The sequence below is a fragment of the Pogona vitticeps genome, chromosome 4 (assembly GCF_051106095.1).
Source record: "Pogona vitticeps strain Pit_001003342236 chromosome 4, PviZW2.1, whole genome shotgun sequence".
NCBI classification, from domain to species: Eukaryota; Metazoa; Chordata; class Lepidosauria; order Squamata; family Agamidae; genus Pogona; species Pogona vitticeps.
This window is the reverse complement of record NC_135786.1, coordinates 32,428,685-32,450,088: the sequence shown is the minus strand read 5'-3', so window position 1 is coordinate 32,450,088 and position 21,404 is coordinate 32,428,685. Positions and strand designations below refer to the sequence as shown.

At 40.6% G+C, this 21,404-nt stretch overlaps 1 protein-coding gene across 1 annotated transcript in view; it reads right to left on the bottom strand.

Moving 5' to 3' along the window:
- The window catches only part of PIGU (phosphatidylinositol glycan anchor biosynthesis class U), a 36,660-nt gene that overhangs the window by 6,974 nt on the left and 8,282 nt on the right, over positions 1 to 21,404 (bottom strand). The window contains exons 7-11 of the mRNA XM_020778317.3: positions 19,566 to 19,663; positions 11,942 to 12,096; positions 10,804 to 10,947; positions 4,887 to 5,011; positions 2,224 to 2,366 (exon numbers count right to left, since the gene is read on the bottom strand). Coding sequence (XP_020633976.3) covers positions 2,224 to 2,366; positions 4,887 to 5,011; positions 10,804 to 10,947; positions 11,942 to 12,096; positions 19,566 to 19,663 — 665 coding nt within the window. The remainder of the gene's footprint in view (positions 1 to 2,223; positions 2,367 to 4,886; positions 5,012 to 10,803; positions 10,948 to 11,941; positions 12,097 to 19,565; positions 19,664 to 21,404) is intronic.

Genomic DNA, 21,404 nt, shown 5'->3' with positions numbered 1-21,404 from the left:
GTACCCATCATTGCGCCTCTGCAATGACACTTCCTGTCTCCTGAGCATTCCCTTTCATCTGATTCAAAGTTAGTATGGGTTCTTGTATATCCTTCAATGCCCTTTTTCTCTTAGACACAGCAGAAAATGGAACCCTCTCCTCAATTATCTTGTTAAGAGTGGGGTCATCAGAGGGAACAATCAAGTTGAAATTTAAGCCACCTTTGGTTATTACTATAGTTGGCTTCAGAGGAGTGTGTTTTTTAATCTCCTCCAGTATATTTTCTGGAGACCTGTGAGTAGAAGGGGGACAGCTCTCTGCTCCTGTCTTATCAGGGAGGGCCAGCTGCAAATCCTTCAATGTAGCCACCAAACATTCCAGTTGGTTTATCATAAAAGCTTGGTCACCTATTGGTAAATTCCCAAAAGGTGGGAGAAGATTAGTTTCTACGTCATCTTCTCACCAGTTAAAATCTGACTTAATCTTGTGTATAAAATAATTCTTATCCTGTTCATTTCCTATGGGATCACTATTGCCATATTGCTCTTCTATTGTTTGCCCCCTGAGATCTGCCTCCAGATTGATGAGATCTTCTTTAGGCAGCTCAGTACCAAAAGCTGGCTTAATCCTTTCTATCATTCTATCCTCAGGACTTAACAAGGGCATGGAGTGTGTAGCTGTAGGGACCTTATGGCTTTTCCTTCTTTTATCCTTTTTATGAGGTCTGGATGCCTTTTCCTTCTTTCTAGGTTTAACCTCTACCAATTTAAATAAATTATTATAAATAATTATCTTACGAACTAATTGTTTCTTTTTCTTTATATTTTTGCTCTTTTTCATTTTCATTTCTCTATTTTTAGTTCCCTTCAGGTTTAATCTTTTCCCTTCTGTACATTGTTTACTCATCCTGTTTTGGCTGATGTTCTTTGATGTGTTCTTTGCCTTCTTTCTAAGGACTTTTCGCTCTGAGATGCGGTTTGGGGAGTTTCAATGCCTAAGTTAGTTTGTTCATTGTTGTTTTTAGGCTGCTTGCCTAACTCAATTAGGGTTGTTAACAATTCATGGGATTCCCAGAGAAATAATTTTATTACCTTCATCGCATCTAAAATATCCCTTACTCATTGAAAAGGTGTACTATTATCTATCTTGTCTTTCTGCTCAGTTACTTTTGAGGGAGACTCTATGTCTGGCTGAAAATACCCTTGTTCTAATTCCTGTATCTGGACTATTATGAAGTCATCCAAATCCTTTCTACCCCCACTTGCTAATATCTTGTCCCGGGCCAAATTATTCTCTGCAGCAGCCAGCTCCGTTGTGAAATCACTTTCTGAGTTTCCCTGGCCTATTCCGTATATCCCACCTTTATAATCAATTGACCAGTCTAAATTGGGAATGTGGAAAGATCTAGTTCTATCATCATTGTTATCACCATTATTGTCCTTGTTATTAGTAATGCCACCCTCTCTAAGGGGGAAAAAATTAGTAATTTTTTCTTGCCTCTTACTTCTTTGTCCCAATGTAAAGTTGTGTATGGGAGAAATTCCCAGTTTCTTATACTCCTGTCTAGTGAATACCATTATTCAGAAATGAATTCAATCCAAATTGACGACACATTAATTGTCAATAGATCCAATAGACCCTTAATCCAAATTAAAGAGGATTTAAAAATACCAAACTTTATTCTAGCAGAAAACAATCAAAAACAATAGAAGATAAAAAGTAAAGTAAGATATTTTAAATGCCTGATCAGAAAGGTTCTCATCAGCTCTAGGGAGAGTTTTAAATCCTCTAGTGAACTGTCACCCAATCTCAGTCTCTTTTTACAGTATTCCTTATCCGTTTTCTTAAATGGCCCCAACCCAGCTTGTAGAATATTCCAGAGAGACACCAGCCTCCCCAGTGTCCACAAACCAGCAGTTGCTCCCTCCTTTCCAGACACAAAATGTTCTGCTTTTCGTTAGGCTGAGTCTCGCAAAAACAATCTCAGTGCACTACAACCGCACAAGGTCCAGCAATCTGGAGAGACACCTCACCCTCTTTCTGCAAATCACACTTCCCAGCCTTTTTTTCCACAGATATAAAAGAAAGCTATGATCCTAAAGGACAGTGAATTCTGTATTTAGCACCAAATTTGGCATGTTTGAGTTTGCCCAACATCATAGACCACAAAGAGATCACCAGTTAGGTTACAAAGAACTTGAGAGAGTTACTGAACACTCACCCTGTCAAACGATTTTACTAACCTGTCCTACGTTGAATGTCAGTGTGATGGCATAATAAAAATTGGAGTTTGCACTTCCTGCATAAATCCAGAGATGCCATAAAACCGGGAAGAGCAGGGAGCAGACAATGAGCATACAGGAAATGATGAAGACATTGTGTAGGACTGCAACAAAAAGCAGAGGCCACATTAAAATGGGTTAACTGATATCCTAATGAATCCTTGGCTTAGTACCATATTAACTGCAATACAGTGACAGATACTAATTTAGAGGGTGGTTCCAGAGGCAGCTGCTATGGAAATCCCCTGCGTTAGAACCAATAATAAACTGCAATTCCTGTGGGGAATGAAACTTTTCCAGTTTTATTCACTGATGATTTCCCATTTTCATAGCTGCTTCTTCCTGGATTTCAGCAGGTACAAAATACAAAAGTACAAGTAATATCACTGGTTGACAAGGGTGGAAACAGGCTAATTTTGGACTCAAATTTTCCTGTTCACAATAATGAAACATTTTGTACTAGTATTCTCTTTCCTTTTTAGGCATACTAGTCACATCCGTGCACATCTTCTGAAATAAAAACTATTTTTTCTTGGTGAGTCATTTTTATCCCCTTATTTATATCCAGTATTTATGTACTGCATTGCCTTTTAACAAAAAGGATTCCCAAGTTGATTCCGACAAAAAACAGCTCATGGGTTGGATTCAGACTCACTCATGCTTAAGAAGGCCCACCGACATCAAGAGCATGTTAATCATGACTAATTTAAGTTTCGTTGATTTTAATGTCACTTACCACAAAATATGCCAATGTCATCCAGTTAAGAAACTAAGGAATCATGTTAGGGGAAACTAATACAGTGGTGCCCCGTATAGCGAGGTTAATCCGTTCCGGATTAACCTTCGCTATATGAAATCTTCGCTAAGCGGGAAGTAAAAAGCCATTGGAACGCATTAAACTTCATTTAATGCGTTCCAAATCGGCCCTAAACTTCCCATTTAGAGAAGTTTCCTGGCCCCGGGCAGCCATTTTCGCGCCCTCCCCTCGCTTGCCAAGGGCGCGAAAACGCCGCGCAGGGCCATTTCGGGTCGTTTTGAAGCTGCAAAACAGCTGTTTTGCGGCTTCAAAACGGACCCGAAATGGCCCCGCGCAGCGTTTTCGCGCCCTTGGCAAGCGAGGGGAGGGCGCGAAAATGCCGCGCGGGGCCATTTCGGGTTGCCTGCGGCCGTTTTGAAGCCGCAAAACAGCTGTTTTGCGGCTTCAAAACGGCTGCGGGCAACCCGAAATGGCCCCGCGCGGCGTTTTCGCGCCCTCGGCAAGCGAGGGGAGGGCGCGAAAACGCGGCGCGGGGCCATTTCGGGTCATCCGCGGCCGTTTTGAAGCCGCAAAACAGCTGTTTTGCGGCTTCAAAACGGACCCGAAATGGCCCCGTGCCGCGTTTTCGCGCCCTCCCCTCGCTTGCCGAGGGCGCGAAAACACAGCGCGGGGCCATTTCGGGTCATCTGGCGCCCATTTTGGAGCCGCCGAACGCGGCTCCAAAATGGCGGCCGGGCTCCCCAATCATCGCAATGCGAGGTGCGGCGATTGGGTGCTCCGTATAGCGATCCCGAAAAAGGGGATCGCTATACGGATTCGTCGTTATATGGTGCGCTCGCTAAGCGAGGCACCACTGTATAGGAAAACCGCATAAACACTAAATTGCCCTCTGGAAATTCTAGCATGAAGGGCAGCCCTAAAAGCACACTTTTGAAGAAAGACCAGAGAACACTAATGAATAAGCTAATGGCACTTTAAAATTTGCCTTAGTTGAGAATATGACCAGTTGAAAATGTTATGGTTGATGGTTGCTGTACCTGCTTCATTTAGACATGTTAAGAAATGAGAAGGAATTAGCTATCAGTGACATAAAATGGCTGGGTTCCCAATATTTTTACCAGTAATCCAGGTTCTTGCTATGCAGTCTTCACTCTTTCTGGTTTCATTTTCATGGCAAGAATTTCCTGTAGTATCCCTACACAATTCTGGACTCTCAAAAAACATCTATCAAGGAAGGAATACTTAAAGGAGAGAAAGAGGGAGGGGCGATTGCAACAAAATGAAACTCAGCAAACTGCCTAGAATCTTTTACCAGGGAATTATGAAGTTCTGGATTGTAGAATTGTTAGCATGTATACATTACTGAAACAGCGACGTCTACGTTTCCTCGGGCATGTCATGAGAATGGCTGATGGTTGGATTCCAAAGATCTCCTGTATGGAGAATTAGTGCAGGGAAATCGCCCCACAGGGAGAGCATAGCGGTGATACAAGGATATCTGCAAGAGGGATCTGAAATAGACCTCAAAAGATGGAAAACGTTGACATCTGAGCGTTCAGCCTGGAGGCAGGCGGTGCAGCATGGCATCTCCCAATTTGAAGAGGCCCTTGTCCAGCAGGCTGAGGCAAAGAGGCAGTCCCAAAACCAGCAAAATCCGGGAGCTGGACAGGGGACAGATTGTATTTGTCTTCAGCGTGGAAGGGATTGTCACTCTCAAATTGGCCTTCTCAGCCACACTAGATGCTGTTCCAAGACCTCTATTCAGAGCACGTTACCACAGTCCCTTGAGAATGAAGGATGCCTAGTGAGATTGTAGATGACTAGATTGTGACTGGCAGGGAGAAAAGAACCATCATGAGGAACTTACATTGAGAAAGGTGGTTCCAGAGTGGAAGGAAGGCCATGTAAAGAGCAATATCACCTACAGTCGGATAGGATTTGAAGATGGAAATGATAGCAAGTTGAACAAACATGAAGAACATGGGGTGTTCCCTAGAATAGAAAGAAACAAAATACTGAATTAACTGGATATTGCGATAATGACACAGACTGCTGTTCTTTTAATTTGCATACCTTTTGAAAAACTGTAAGACTGAAAGTTCACAGGCTACATCAAAATAATCAAAACCTCTAAGATCAAAACTAAAACCTTTAGTCAAGAATTGTATCACATGACACAATGTTACATACTCTATGCGTGAATATTAAAAACTTAAGAGCCATGCTAGATGGACCTATATAGGCTGAATTTCTATTGCTTAGCATAGTTAAGTCACACTAGAATAGTCCACTGAACCACTGGGGATTTGATGGGTCAACACCTCTGTAAGTTCTGTTGATTCAAATGGGCCTGCTCTAGTTATGACTTACTATGCTAAGCAACAGAGTTTCAGCCACTGAATACAGCTGTCTAGATGCTATTCCCATTGTGGCCACCTTCATTCTTCACAGCAGAATTCTTTGCTTGTGGAAAGCCACTACATCAGGATGGAGTTTAGCCTGTTACATAATTTGTTCTTTTACCATGGGCAGCATATTGTGTTTTGTTTTGTTTTCTTTCAGGTAAGACCATTTTAAATACTACATTTCATCTTCTTCCTAGTATTCAGAAGTAGCACAGTCTCATCAGCTATCACATCCTTATTTGATGCCTGCCCTCCAGTCTGACACATTGCCTTTACTTAGGAAGCACAAGCTCAAATATCACAAGGAAGGACAGTAGCTAGCATGCTACACCCATACTATAGACAACCAGCACAGGTGGTGGAAGTGCATGTATCCTTTGGTTGGCACACCAAAATATAGGTGACTCACATCAAAAACTTTATAATACATGTACAGTCTATGTCTATATTTCATCAACAAAGAGCTAAATACTTGAGGCAACTTAGATTACCATATCTCTGAATGCATGAAACACTGGCTTCTATGTGTGTTAAATATATTTTCTTACAGCTAGCAGAGCAGGTGGGGGAGACTTTCCAGAAGCATAATTGTAGATAAAGCAATGAAGAGTTATTATGGACTCTTAAGGCTATACGTTTATTGTGATATGAATGAAAAATAAGGAGTATGAATACTTAAAGAAATCTGAAGTATGCAAAAAGATAGGGAGCAAACATCGATTACACGAGTTACTGTATTTTTCCGTGTATACGACCCCCCAATGTATAAGACAATTCCCTAATTTTGACCCTTTCCAGAGGTGGAGGAGCAGTTAATGGGCAACTTCTCCTCCATCTTTGTCTCCTGCTGCCTGCCCGATCACCTCCTCCATTGCGAATGCTGGGGCTCACCTCCAGCTCACATCACCACCTTTTCCCCTGCCAAAAGGGAGCACTAGAGGAAGTGATGCGATGGCAGCAGTCAATGGGCATCAGCAAGAGGTGCCCAAGTGCGCACGAGTGCTCCTTTGCCTCCACCCCCGCCTCCTGCTGCTGCCTCTGCCACCAGATGGGACAAGGCAGCGACGTGAGCTGGAGGTGAGCCCCACACTCGTACTGGAGGAGGCAATGGGCAGCGGCGGCAGCAGCAAGAGGTGCCGAGCGCGCACAAGTACTCCTTTGCGTCCTTCTGTGTATAAAATGACCCTCAAATTTTCCCCTAATTATTTTAGGAAAAAATGTCATTTTATATACGGAAAAATACGTGTATTTTTTAATTTAATTTCTAAAACTGTTTTCTAAAATATACAGATGCTTAAGTAAAGACTACTTCCTCAGATGCAAAAAGGTACAATGTTTCTTTATCTTTACCTTTATTATTATCATCACCACCACCATCATCAATCTGGCTAAAGAATTGAAATTAAGAATAAAGATGTAAGGTACTCTAAGGACCTAGTTAATTATTACTGCCTCCTTCAAGGTGATTTATTGGGACTGCTGCTTTTCAATTTTTTCTTAAATTATTTGGAATAAGCAGAAAGGTGATTAAAATGTATTGGTGATACTGTACCGAGTTATTTAGGGCAGCTAAAACAAGAAAGTGAAAAAGCAGATATCCAGAAGGAGCGTGCCAAACTTAAGAGTGGGAATCAAATTAGCAAATGCAACTTAGATGTAATGGGATTGCAAACTGTACAAAAAATTACTATCACATGTCTACCAATAGGGCTGGTTGGCAGTGACCGAGCAAGAAACTGATCCTGCAGCTCTGGCAGACAGGTCAACAAAAACGACAACTCAAGTAAGTGTGTGGCAGCTGGAAAAAGGCCAAATTCCACGTTGGGGCCATTAAAGAAGGAACTAAAAACACAACTGCCAATATTATAGTGTCTTTCTACAGATACAAGTGCAGCCATACTTGTAACACCGTAGCAATCAAAGAGAAACAAAAGGTCAGGTTACATCCCACTTCATATACTGTACAAAGATACCCATGCACCTGGACTATGAAACTCAGTAAGCAACTCTGAGTAAGTTACTACTCTGCCATTCCTTTCTCCACACTGGGGACACAGTCTTCAGTTCTCTTCTCCATATCTAAAGACTGTGCACTAGAAAAAAGGGCAAAAACACACACCCATTTTCTTTCTGATCTGAAACCTGAAACAATGACACTTTACCACCAGCTGATATAATAATATTTATTTATTTAAAATATTTTTACCCCTACCTTTCCCCTTAAGAGGACTCAAGGCGGCTTACAATACTGCACTCTTCTGTGGTCTTTTCAGCTAATCACAGTGCACTTATTACATTTCGGTTCCACTCTTCTGCCAAGGAACTTGTGTCTACCTCAATTCAGCCTTGCAAGCAAAAGATTCCAAACTGATCCCAGAGCTTTGGTAGATAGGTCAAGACTCCAGTGTCTACTGATACAATCGGAGTTGGCTGTAACCAAGCTAGAAACTCATCTCCGAGTCTTGGTGTACAGGTTAACAAAAATGGGAAGTGTGTGGCCCGCTGGAGGAAAAACAAATTCCATTTTTGTGGTCATTAGAAAAGGAACTGAAAATATTATAACACCTTGATGCAGATCTACAGTGTAGACGTAGTTACAATGCAGAAGCTATGAGCTGGTTGCTACACTTGTTTGAAGGACAGTAATGTGTCCAACGTTTTGTTCTGAGCTTCATTGCTTAGGTTTATGGGTATCCTTTTGGAGAAAACAGGATGAAACCTGCCTGACATGTGACATAGCAAAGATGCTTGGTAACTGAATAGCACCCATATCAGCTTTCTACACAGTTTTACATGAGGCTGGGCTGATAGCATATCTTATAGTCATAAATGAAGAGTGGGAGAGAGGTCAGAGTCAGAATTAAATGAGTGAAATATCTTGGCAAGTGCAAGCTGTCACAGTCTTTGGGAGCTGCCAACATGGAATGAAAGAGACCTCAAATACTATCTTTGAGCTGAAAGATACTACAGTGTTGTCAGTGCACTGCAGTCACAGGAGAGGACATTATGAATCCCTGCCATACTATTCTTAGCTTTTCAAGCAAACAGAATGGACAGACTGCAGCCAGGCTCCAGCTAGGATGACAGACAAAATGGCTCTCCTAATACTTTAATTTCATAGCTCAGTAGGGGAGAAGGAAAGGCTCTCCTAATACTTTAATTTCATAGCTCAGTAGGGGAGAAGGAAAAAAGGACGGAAGCATCCAGGCTTACATGTAATGAAGAAAAACCTGCTAGGCCTTGCAGGATGAGACCAAAAGCAAGTCATTCTTCAGGGAGTGAGGGAGTGAGGCATTAAAGTGAGAAGAGTTGTTCAAAACATTGTTCAGTTCCTATCACCAAGGTGGACACTCTATAGCCAAAGTGCTGCTGCCTGGAATTATGTAGCCTTGCCTTGAACTACCAAGGAAGAAGATTCTACAGAGTGTCTAAACTGCTTTTCCATGTGAAGCTGTTTTCTCTCTTACAGTATGCCACCAACTTCTGCTTTTCATATTTAACTTGAAGCCTCTCTCTTAGCTAGTCTTAGCTAGCCGGTTGTCCTTGTACTGACATCCTTAAAGTACAAAGCATTACATACAATAAGTAACTAACCCTTCATTATAGCATTTCCTTTTAGAGACAGGAAGAAGAAAAGAAAAAGGGAGGAGAGAAAGAATGCAATACACAAACAGCACTAATCAAATGCCCTGAATGATCCTGAGAAGTGAAAACTATAAATAAAACTCAGGAACACTGACATGTCTTCTATCACCTACATGAAATGATAGCTTCCTTAAAGTTACTTTGATTTATTGATGCATTCAAGAAATTCACAAATGTTGAAGTACAGTGGTGCCTCGCTTAGCGATCGCTCCATTGAGCGATGAAATTGCTTTGTAATGGACTTTTGGCCTTCGCTGGAGTGATCGCTTAGCGATAGCCCCATGGCTAAAATTCGCTTTGCGATGATCACAGGGAAGCGATCATGGCAAAGTGGACTTTTTAAAACAGCTGATCGGCGGTTCCAAAATGGCCACCGCAAAAACAAAATGGCTGCTGCTGTTTTGCCTCGCTTGAGAGGCACCCAAAATGGCCGCCGCTATGGAGGAATTTCGCTTTAAGGTAAGTTTTTAGCCCATAGGAACATATTAAACACGTTTTAATATGTTCCTATGGGCTTTTTCATATCGCTTAGCGATGAAATTACTTAGCGATGTTTTTTCCGGAACGGATTAACATCGCTAAGTGAGGCACAACTGTATTAGAGAGAATCTACAATTCATGAAAGCATCAGAGGCTAATGACTCAAGTGTCTGCTCTGGTGCAGAGAACTCACACCTTCCTATTGAAAAGTATCTAATAAACTATCCAATGCCTCAGCTCAATGAAAACCACTACAATCCGTTAACTGGAAGCACCAGGAAAACATATAGAATATACAGCTCTGCTGTTCTTTCTATTCTTATTTGATTATCCTGTGATCCATCTCTCCAAACTCCAAGTGAAGTATATTAAAACTGTGTAGAAATCATGGTTCTTCACATGGAGTTGGCCTTTGTACTCAATCCAAACTTACTGTGCCACGGAAGAAACACTTTGGCAGTACAACCTGACACCGTTGTGACAGCCATCCAGTCATAGGTTTGCTTAAAGTGTTACAATTTTAAAGTTAGAAGGACTGTAAAAATTACACTGCAGACAGGAAGAAGAGCTGCTGTTTTTTTAATGATACTAAACAAAGTATCTCCCAATTTTGTATGACAAATGTAAAAAGCCATGTTTACGAAGGTTGTATTGTTTTCAACTATTATCTTTAACTCTTCCACAGTTTAAACTTTTGCTATGGCAGAGCACGTACCTATAAAAATAAAGACTGGGAAGTGGCATAATGAAGTTTTAAACTCAGAACATGAACCTGTAGTGTTCAATTTAATAATGATTTTTATTTTATTGATTTGCTAGCCTTAACAAAGTTATTTTATTGTTCTGTACTAAATCATTTTATTCTTTTTCTTTGCCTGTTACATACAGTACTGTCATTCACTCTTCTCTTTTCCACTGTGATAACCAAAAGTTCCAGCAAATTGATCAAAACTGGATTGTATTTTAATTGTATTTTAATTGTATTTTAATCATTTTATCTTTTACTGTATTGAACTTTAATTGTTGTGAGCCGCCCAGAGACCTCTGGGTAGATTGGGCGGCATAGAAATTAAATAAATAAATAAATAAATAAATAAATAAATAAATAAATAAATAAATAAATAAATAAATAAATAAATAAATAAACAAACAAACAAACAAACAAACAAACAAACAAACAAACTGAACTAATGCTCACTGCCAGCAGAACCTGATTCCAAGAAGTAGAGAAAAATTAAGAAAGAGAATGCTTACTTCAGTTTAATTGACAAGGGAATGGTGTAGAAAAAAACGTTGATCTGAAAGACGCACACAAAAAAGAGGCTGAAGTGCTCAAACAGTTCAGCGAAGAAATACCAGAAGAGGCCAACATTGGGTGTCAAGTCTGGAACGGAGAGGCTGGAATTGATAGAACAATATCACAGTTATTGAATTAGTATATGAATTATGTGTATGCGCACCAAGTGTACTGTAACATAAGAGTCACAAACAATTGTTACAGAACACAGCGTAAAAATTATGTTATACAAATACTTAAAGGTTAAATGGATTTTATCAAGGTATTCTAACTTGCTTGCAGCTGCATTTCATTTAATTAGTTCCACCTTTACATTTTGCATTTCTAACACTTGGAAACTATGGGGCTTCTTGCAGCATACCATACATTCAAAATATTTTTAGAAGTAGGTGAAAGGATCCTGAACATAATTGCACCAAAAATTAGAAATGGTATTTATACAAAATGACAAATATAAAACTAAGGTTCAAAGAGCAGGTACAAGGATTTGAATTTTAAGTGTATCTTAAAGTTATGTATTGCAGGTAGCAGCAACATTCCAAAAGATGGAAGGAGCATGGACCTGTTTCTTTTAAAATCTGGTACAAATCTTTAAGCTTGCTCAGAAAGACAAATGGTCCACTCTAATTCCAACTAACTACCTGAAGCGGGAACCCAACTGAATCCTGTGGCAAATCTATCTTTTCATTTGAAAAGCTACCAAGGTGGTTTCATGTCTTTCATGTGCAATATATTACTTTAGTACTCAATCCACAATACCTCAATTATACAAAAGGCACTACTTCATATCTAAATATCATAGAATAAAACTGATTTAAAATGTTAATACAGCTGCAGATAATTAGCACACAAAACTATTTAAGCTTCTACTTACCTAGATTCTAGATACTTTAAACATCATCCAAACTATTCATTCAGGAAACTACAGCAGTGAATCACTTGTAATTAAGAAGACACTGAACACAGCCAGGTATCAGTTTATAACAAAGGACCTGAATTGATATTTTCATTGCTCTTCACTTTTGTCTCATAATCAAATAATTGGGACAAGGATTTTCAAAGCAGGTGTATGCAGTGGACTGAAGTTCTACTTACATGAAGCCATAAACAGATGGGATGAAGTCCCACGAGTTGAGAAGGAAGAATGAGAGACAAATGATCACGATCAGACTCCCCGAATATAGCCCAGCGTATTGCACAGTATAAAACCAGAAGTCTTTGTTTTTTATTTTCACTGGTATGAACTGACGCTGGAGGGAAAACATAACATTTCAAAGACAATAATATGCCATTTGCATTGGCAAACAAAAATCAAAAATCTTCAGTTTTATGATCTAAGAACGTTATTTCCAATATTGCTAAGAGCAGAAAAGAATGCAATATTAATTGAACCAGGAAAATAACACTCAGAAACATACTGAAAAGCTGTGGCACAACTGCTGAGAGAGAGACAGAACTATGAATCAGAAAGCTGCTAGTTCAGATCTCACTTCTGACTTGAAAGAGCTGTTCTCTTTGATCCTCAGTCTCTTATATGCAATACATGAGTAACAATGCTGACCTAACTTACAGGAATGACTACATAATGTATCTGAAGTAAAAATCAAGTATTTACTTATAAGTTTGACTAGTGGCCCTGTAATTTTCTAGCCAGAGTGTCTGAAAATGTTGCACATTTCAACTTCAAATTTAATGAAAGCATTTTATCAAATATCTAAACATCTTAGAGGAAGACAAACAACAAAAACTCAGCAAATGCTACTAAAAATGAAAATGATTAAGAGTTATGGCAACAGCAGGTCTTGGACAATTTTCAGTCAAAGGTCTACAGGCAGATCTAAGTGTGAGAGTCCAAAACCTGAACTTAATCATGAGACACACTGCCCAGGTTTCAGTGGTGGCCAGAAATGCCTTTGCATTAAATCTAGTGTGCCAGCTGTGCCCATTCCTTGAGAGGTCTGATCTGGTAATGGTGACACATGCTTTAGTTAAATCTCGGTTGGATTACTGTAATGTGCTCTACATGGGGCTGCCTTTGGAAGGTGTTCAATAACTCCAGAGGGTCCAAAATGATGCAGCCATATTGTTAAGTGGGGCTGATTACGGGGTTCACATAACCCCCCTGTTACAGTAGCTCTACTGGCTGCCAATCCATTTCCAAGCTAAATTCAAAGTGCTGGTTTTAACCTATAAAGTCCCAATGTCTTGGCTCCAAATTATCTAAAATACTGTATCTCCCTTACCTGAGTATTAAGATAATCAAGAGAGGCCTTTCTCTCAGTCCCACCACCTTCACAGGCATGTTTGGTGGAGACATGGGAGAAAGCCTTCTCTTATCACTGTTCCCAGACTCTGGAACTCCCTCCCACAGGAGGCCAGACTTGCCTCATCTTTGCCGCCCTTCCACAAGCAGACAAAAACCTATGTCTTCAAGCATGTTTTCCCTTAAATGACCGGTTGACCAATGTTGCACATGTTTTTTTTAATATTGCTCTTATTTTGAGTGTTAGTATGATATCCATTTAATGTATTTTTCAATATTGTAATAATTTCTCATTTAGCTTTTAGCTTTTTTTATTTTAATACTCTAAGTCGCTTTGAATTGTTCAAGAATACATCACCTTGGATTGTTTAGGAGAAAGATGGTAAATACATACATACATACATACATACATACATACATACATACAGACAGACAGACAGACAGACAGACAGACAGACAGACAGACAGACAGACAGACAGACAGACAGATATATAAGCAAGCAAGCTACAGGCATAAAGCATTTGACACTGAAAAATTGTACAGGGTTGCTGGTAGCAGATTTCACAGAAGAAGAAAAGAGCGTGAATGTGCCATGACAAGAACCTAGGAACAGGACAAGCTGTGGGCACGAACAAAATCAAAAGATGAGTCAATCAGGGCAATCAGTGAATGGAAAAAGGCCAGAACTTAACAGCAACTCTTGGGCATTAACAGCTGGTGCATTTTAAAAACCCCGCTAAATGGTTTATTCACATACAGACAAGAGAGCCAATCCATGGCTAAAATCCAGCAGTAAAACACAACAAGAATAAGTCGAATTAGTGGACATTTAGTGAATTAATAACAGTACAGTATAAGTTCCACTGATTCAGCAGGCCTACTCTAGTTGCAACTAACTACTGAATTTTACCCAATATATGCGTTGTTGTGTCCCAGTGTCTACTGGTAGCAGCAAGTTTCACTTTCTCTTTGTGCTTCAGTAGGATTCTATTCCTGAGGTGTCTGTGACCTAAGCTCAGCACCAGGTTAGAGTAAGGAAGAGAATGGCTGATTTGCCAAGCTAAAGAATAAATAAACTAATGGATTTACATGAGATGGACACAGAGAAATAAACAGAAGTGCTAGTACACAGATGTAAAACTATGCAAATGTGCTCAAGTCTCACCTTTTTAGTAAGAGTTTACTAAACATTAATACATGTGATACACTATCCACAAAACCAAATTCATCACAATGAATTTGATCTCTGTTAATACAAAAACATTTTAGTAATTTGAATTTAATAATTGAGCAAGATTCATTTAGAAAATCATGCAGTTTAAAGTCAAAAGAAACTTCTCCAAGTAAATTATGGTAAGCCTCTGCAGTTAGACGGCAGAAAGCTCTTAATATTCTTGAAATTCCAGTTATTAGCTCAAAAATAGTTCATATCATTTCACAGAACAAACACTGTGCTAATCATATAGATGGTGTGCTTAATAAAAGCCAAAAAGCACAGCTGGAGAGAAACAGATAAAGTAGCAGCTCCCCAAACCTAAATGTAGGAGCTTTGCATAGATTTCATAAGCAGTTTTAACTACTGCCAAGCCATGATTACAATTTTTAAAAACAACACTGACATTCCAAAAATATTCTACAAGCAGAGCTTGATTCTATCAATGCTCACAACTCAGCAAATCAGTGACCGGGGAGTAATGCTCAGGACTGCTATCTCAAATCCAGTCAGTTCGTGTATTTTCAAGAAAAATGAAATCTTTACTGGGAATTTTAATTTTGATAAAAGTACCATTCTGTATGGAGTATTTGAGTTGGCTACATAGCTCAATGGTTTCAATAGGTAAAGGTAAATGTTCCCCTTGACATTTAGTCCAGTCGTGTCCAACTCTAGGGCACGGTGCTCATCCCCGTTTCCAAGCCACAGAGCCAGCGTTTGTCCAAAGACAGTTTCCGTTGTCACGTGGCCAGCGAGACTAGACATAGAACGCCGTTACCTTCCCACCGTGGTGGTACCTATGTATCTACAGTGGTGCCCCGCATAGCGACGATAATCCGTTCCGGATAAATCGTCGCTATCCGGGGCAAAAAGCCCCATAGGAACGCTTTGAAACCCCTTCAATGCGTTCCTATGGGGGATAAACTCACCACTATGTGGAAATCCTCCATACGGCCGCCATTTTCGCCGACTCGGTAAGCGAGGAAATCGCGCGAAAACTCTGCGGCGGCCATTTTTTCTTCCGGTGGCCATTTTGGAACCGCCAATCAGCTGTTGGGGAAACATCGCAATGCGAAAATCGGTAAGTGAAACACTTACCGATCATCGTAATGCGATGTTTACCCATTAAAAACATCGCAATGCGATTGCTTTTGCGATCGCAAAATCCACATTGCTATGCGGATTCGTCGTTATGCGAGGCACCACTGTACTCACATTTTTACATGCTTTTGAACTGCTAGGTTGGCAGGAGCTGGGACAAGCAATGGGAGCTCACTCCATTGCGTGGATTCAATCTTATGACTGCTGGTCTTCCAACCTTGCAGCACAGAGGCTTCTGCGGTTTAACCTGCAGCACCACCACATCCCTCAGTGGTTTCACTACCTGGCTGCAAAGCCAGAAGTTTGGAGTTTAATTCCCCACTGAGTCTCCTAAAGGAACAGCCAGCCTGTATAGACTTGGGCAAACTGCACAGGGAACGGTAAACCACTTCTGTGTATTCTCCACCTAGAAACCCCTGGAAATAGTCACCGTAAGTCAGAATTAACTTGACAGCATGCAATTATTATTATATGGAACATCTGAAAACAGGCAACAGAAACCACTGGGATAAAAAAAAAATAAGTATAAAGGACAAAAAAAAATGCAACAGATATTTACATTTGAATAGCAGAAGCCAGAGACTGGCCAGAAAACCCTGGCAATCAAATCCTGGAAGTTTTCACATGACAATAAAAAACTCCTTGGAGAATGTGTTCCAATATCCAGTGAAGAGACCAGACATCAATGTGATGAGGCAATATACTCATCAATGTTTAACTCTTTTTTAGCATCACTAATTTGTTTCCATTAACACCTGAGTAAATACAAACATGTTGAAATCCATATGGATGAAACTTGCCCTGATATTAATGGGCCAAATAGATCTAACAAAGGAAATCAGTGATTTGCTCTTTCAGTGTTCATTCTGCCTTCAATCAACCAAAGGAGGGACATTCCTCTGCTCAGATTAGTGACACCATCAAAAGTACCTGTGATTAGAGATGGGCAAGAAGCAGTTCATACAGCTTCATACCAAGCTGTAAGCACAGCACCACAGGTGCTGTACCGGCCAATTTCCGACCCAACCCCTAACCAGCCAGGCCACTCATCAGATGTCATGCGCAGCCAGGGTCCTTTTCCTCCAGCAGCCCTCCAATCCAGGCAGGAGCCCAAATGGCCCTTCCCTGCCTCCTCATGCAGCCAACCACTCATCAGCTGCACAAGGAGAATCCCTATTCAGCCTCCTCGTTTTTTCATCCATCCTCCAAAGAACTCAACATAGCATATGAGTTCTTCCTCTTTCTTCATTTTGTCCACCAAAATCAAGAAGCCTCAAAAATAATTTTCTACTACATGGTTTGTGTAAATTTATAATAAATTTGTTTTATTTATTTTATTAGATTTATACCCCGCCCATCTAGACGAATGGTAAATATATTTTAGCAAGAGATTCAGTATTAAATTCTCAAAAAACAGACCTGGCAGAGTAACAATAGAACATGGCAATTTTTTTACAGGATTAACAAATTGCTGCCCTGTTCATAATATTAATCTCTGAAACTTGGAGAAACACCTTCTGGCCTCCAAGAAACTAATTTACTCCGCTTTACAGGGTTATGTGATGCATGAATAATTAAAGGCTCCATCAGCATTTAACTTCCTGATGGACTGAGATCAACATTTAGAAAAGGAGAAACCAGATGCTCTCAATTACCATTTGCCTTTTTCTATGAAGAAAAAAGCAAAATAGACTTTCTGCCAAGCTACATTCTTTCTCTGAGCTTAAATGATTCAGGTGAAAAAGCTATCATCACAGCTCCCTTCACTCAAGCTGTATCAGCACAGGCAATCTATTGTTTCACAATTTCCTCTGTGATATTGTCCACAAAAGGAAAGTGCTTATTTTCTAATTCTAGGACCTGCACAACAGCAAATTTTGCAACCTGTTAACTGGCCCCGGGACTGCAGCATTTATTTATTTAAAATATTTACATGTCGTGTTTCTCCTAAAGGATCAAAGGCAGCTTACAGTACTAAAAGAAACAAAGCTAACGATAAACAACTAAAATACTAAAAAAAGCATTAAATTGATTTCATATTAAAATTCATAATAAGAGCAATATTAAAAGTTCATTTTTTAAAAAAAAACACAGAATAAAATAATCCCTTTAAAAATCCCCTTTGTCAATCAGTCTTTTAAAACAAAGCCTGCCTGAACAGAAAGGTCTTCATCGGCTAGCAGAAGGACAGCAAAAATGGGGCCAAGCCTGGTATCCCATGGGAGGGAGTTCCAGAGTCTGAAAGTAGTATAGTGTGTGTGCAATGTAGTATAATGTCTCTCACTAACTCACTGGAGCTCTGTTAATTATAAAATTAATAGAGAATCTTGTCCATCTTAGCCTATCGTGTACTCAGACAGATGGTGAAAATTAGACATGGGATATTCGTATTTGTATTCTGAGGGATACAAATACAAATATCAGCATCACAGGTCCCAGCAAAAATTGAACCCTCCCCCCTAGAACTCACTGGTCCACTTACCATTCTCTGTGTGACATGCGCAGCCGTTGTCACTCACACTGTGCCAATCACAGAAGTAGCCTGGCTGGCGCTTCCCCGCCTCTCCATCCATCCAACTCAGCTGTAGAATGGAGAGACTCATCATCCTGCCTCTTCGCCAGAATGGCGGCCTGTGTGGAGAGCTGGGGAAGTGCCAGCTGGGCTACTTCCGCAATTGTCACTATGTGAATTACAATGGGCACATGAAGCATGGAGAACAGTAAGTGGACCGGAGATTTCTGGGGAGAAGGTTCAGTCTGTGGTGCCGATATTTTATTCATGTCCCTAGGGATACAAATATGAATATCCCATGTCCAGTGAAAATCATGAGCAATTCATAAAGCATCGCAATTGTAAAGAGAACACAGGATACCTGTATCTTCTCTTAAGCTCTGCTTCACTCCTCAAACCATATTCTCCATTTCATTCCAACCTTATCTGGATGGCAAGAATACTGAAGTAATCTCAATTGTTTAGGTTAAAATTTGCTAAATAAAAAAGCTGATTTGCCAGACTCTTCTGTTTGTATAAGTTTTTCCTATCCACAAGTTTCGTGGCACATGGCAGAAGTGTGAAGAGAGACTGTTTCTGAGGAAAAAATATATGTACCGTATATACTTGAGTATAAGCCGACCCGAATATAAGCCGAGGCACTGAATTTTACCACAAAAAACTGGGAAAACGTATTGACTCGCGTTTAAGCCGAGGGTGGAAAATACAGCAGCTACTGGTAAATTTCAAAAATAAAAACAGATACCAATAAAATTACATTGAGGCATCAGTAGGTTGGATGTTTTTGAAGATGCTGCCCTTCTGAGCTGCAAGACACACTTCACTGCCTGCGGAGGGAGGACTCATACCAGATGCTGCTCTTATCTACTGCTCTACTGCTGCGTAATAAGATGGAGGGAGACGGAGGATGGAGGAGGAAGGTGGGAGGAGGAAGGTGGGTACATAGAATATGCAAAAGGAGGAGGATGGGAGTGTCCTGGAAATGGAAATGCAGTTGTACTTAACCTGGGTCATCAGACCAACCACAGAGGCTGCAGGCACCCTTAGATGAGTGGGGGAGTCCAGAGAACACCCGCACTGCAGGGGAGAACATATAATTTTACACTGACTCAAGCATAAGCCAAGGGGTGCTTTTTCAGAAAAAAAAGTGCTGAAAAACTAGGCTTATACTCAAGTATATACAGTATGCATTTAAAATGTTTTTACACCACTTTTCTCTTTAAAAGGATCCAAGATGGCTTACAGCTTTAGAAGACAGTGTATAAAGCTAACAATGGGGAGTATAAAATATTAAAAAGGCCTTTATCATTAAAAAAACCCATCACTTTGAATTGTGCCCAGAAATGGATCAGCAGCCAGCAGAGCTGCTATACCAGGGGGATTATATGTTCCCTGTAACCAACCTCAGTTAACAATCTGGCTTTGGGATTTTGGATCCACTGGAGTTTCCGAACACTTTCCAAAGGCAGCCTCACACAGAGCGCATTACAGTAATCCAGCCGAGATGTAACTAAGGCATGTGTCACCATGGCCAGATCAGACCTCTCAAGGAACTGCCAATCCATGTTTGCTAAGCTTTCTTGTCACTCATAGTTGATAGGAACTGTATTTAAAATATAGACCACTTACCTGCAATAAATACAAAAGAGCTGGTGCAAACAAAGTAAGAGGGTATAGGGACTGGTATGTTGCTAAGGCCAGAAATACAGCACTTAGAAAGGTACTGCCTGAAAGACAGGAAAACAAAATCAATGTGACAGTAATACTCAGAAGCCATTTGCAAACAGATTATAAAAATAGAAGCATTTGACCAACACAGAATATATAATCTCCGGGTATTTAAAATTTACTTAATACAGTACTTCTTACACATACAAATTAAGAATAGACCCAGCCACAGGCTTTGAAAAGAGACATTACATTTTGTTCAAACCCGTACTTTACAACTTGGTACCTTGTGTCCACAGTACTGACCAATGAACACAGCACTCTGAAAAAGTATAAAGTCATCATGGTATTTTGCTAACATACAAAGATACTCAAACTTCCAAGACATCTTCTGCACTATTTTTCCTCACTGGTCCAGTACACTAGGTTTTAATTGGCAGCAAATGAACTTGTTCTGTGGATAGGACTGAAGTCTTAAGTATGTCCAAGGCTGAGTGTTAACTTTTAAACAGATTACAACTAAAATCAAGATTTACACAGCAACAGCAGGTAATTTCTGAGCAAAAATGTTATATTTTCAATAATATTTTTATTAATATAAACGGTGAAACCAAAAGTATTGTGACCCTCCCTACTAAAAAATAATGAACATCAATATAATTTAACTGTTTTTTGTGCCATCTCATTAATGTTCAGTAGTGGAATTACTACTGAAGAGGAGCTGTTCATATATCCCATTGCATAGGCATCCTTCAGTCTCGAGAGACTATGGTAACATGCTCTGAATTGAGGAGTGTCCTCTCCAGAGCATGAAGCCCGGGTAAGGTAATATGGAGGATAGGCTGTTACCCAAGCAGCAGATCCCCCCTCTCCACATTGCTGAAATGGTCCAATGGAAAGGCAAGAGCCAATACAACTGGTTCCAGCAATGTCGCAGGAGTTGGCAGAACGACACATGCTGCCTTCGGGACTCCAGCTCCGGATTTTGCCTCGAGGTTAACTCCTGAAGCCTTTTCCATGAGTGGATATAGCCACAAGGCAGTGGAGGTTTGAAATTGGAGTTTTCCTTCTCCTAGATGGGCTGCCTTCCATGGCTGACGAGCCCCACCTACCCGGCCTGCTCTTTAATAGTGCAAAAGTATGATCTGATCCTTAAAACTTTCCTGACACCCCAGCTTATGCAAATCTCATTGCCTTTCTTATTTACCATATTAAGACCAGATATAAAATTTGAGAATTTCGGCGCGCGGTCCTGGGACACGCTCTTTTAAATCAGGAAGTCCCACCCCTAGGCCCCACCCTCAGGCCATGTGCTCAGGAGACAAAAGAAAGCCCAGGAAAAAAAAAACTCAGCAAGGCATCCATGCAAACAGACCTGGCCTTCGTCCTAAGCCCAGCTTCCTAGGTAAAGGTAAAGGTTCCCCTTGACAATTTTTGTCCAGTCATGTTCGACTCTGGGGGGCGGTGCTCATCCCCGTTTCTAAGCCATAGAGCCAGTGTTTTGTCCAAAGACAATCTTCCGTGGTCACATGGCCAGCGCGACTTAGACACGGAACGCTGTTACCTTCCCACCAAGGTGGTCCCTATTTATCTACTTGCATCTGCATGCTTTCGAACCGCTAGGTTGGCGGGAGCTGGGACAAGCGACGGGCGCTCACTCCGTCGCGTGGATTCGATCTTACGACTGCTTGGTCTTCTGACCCTGCAGCACAGGCTTCTGCGGTTTAGCCCGCAGCGCCACCACGTCCCTGTTCTATATATTAACACACACCAAATATTCCTGCTGATAGGCAGTACCCA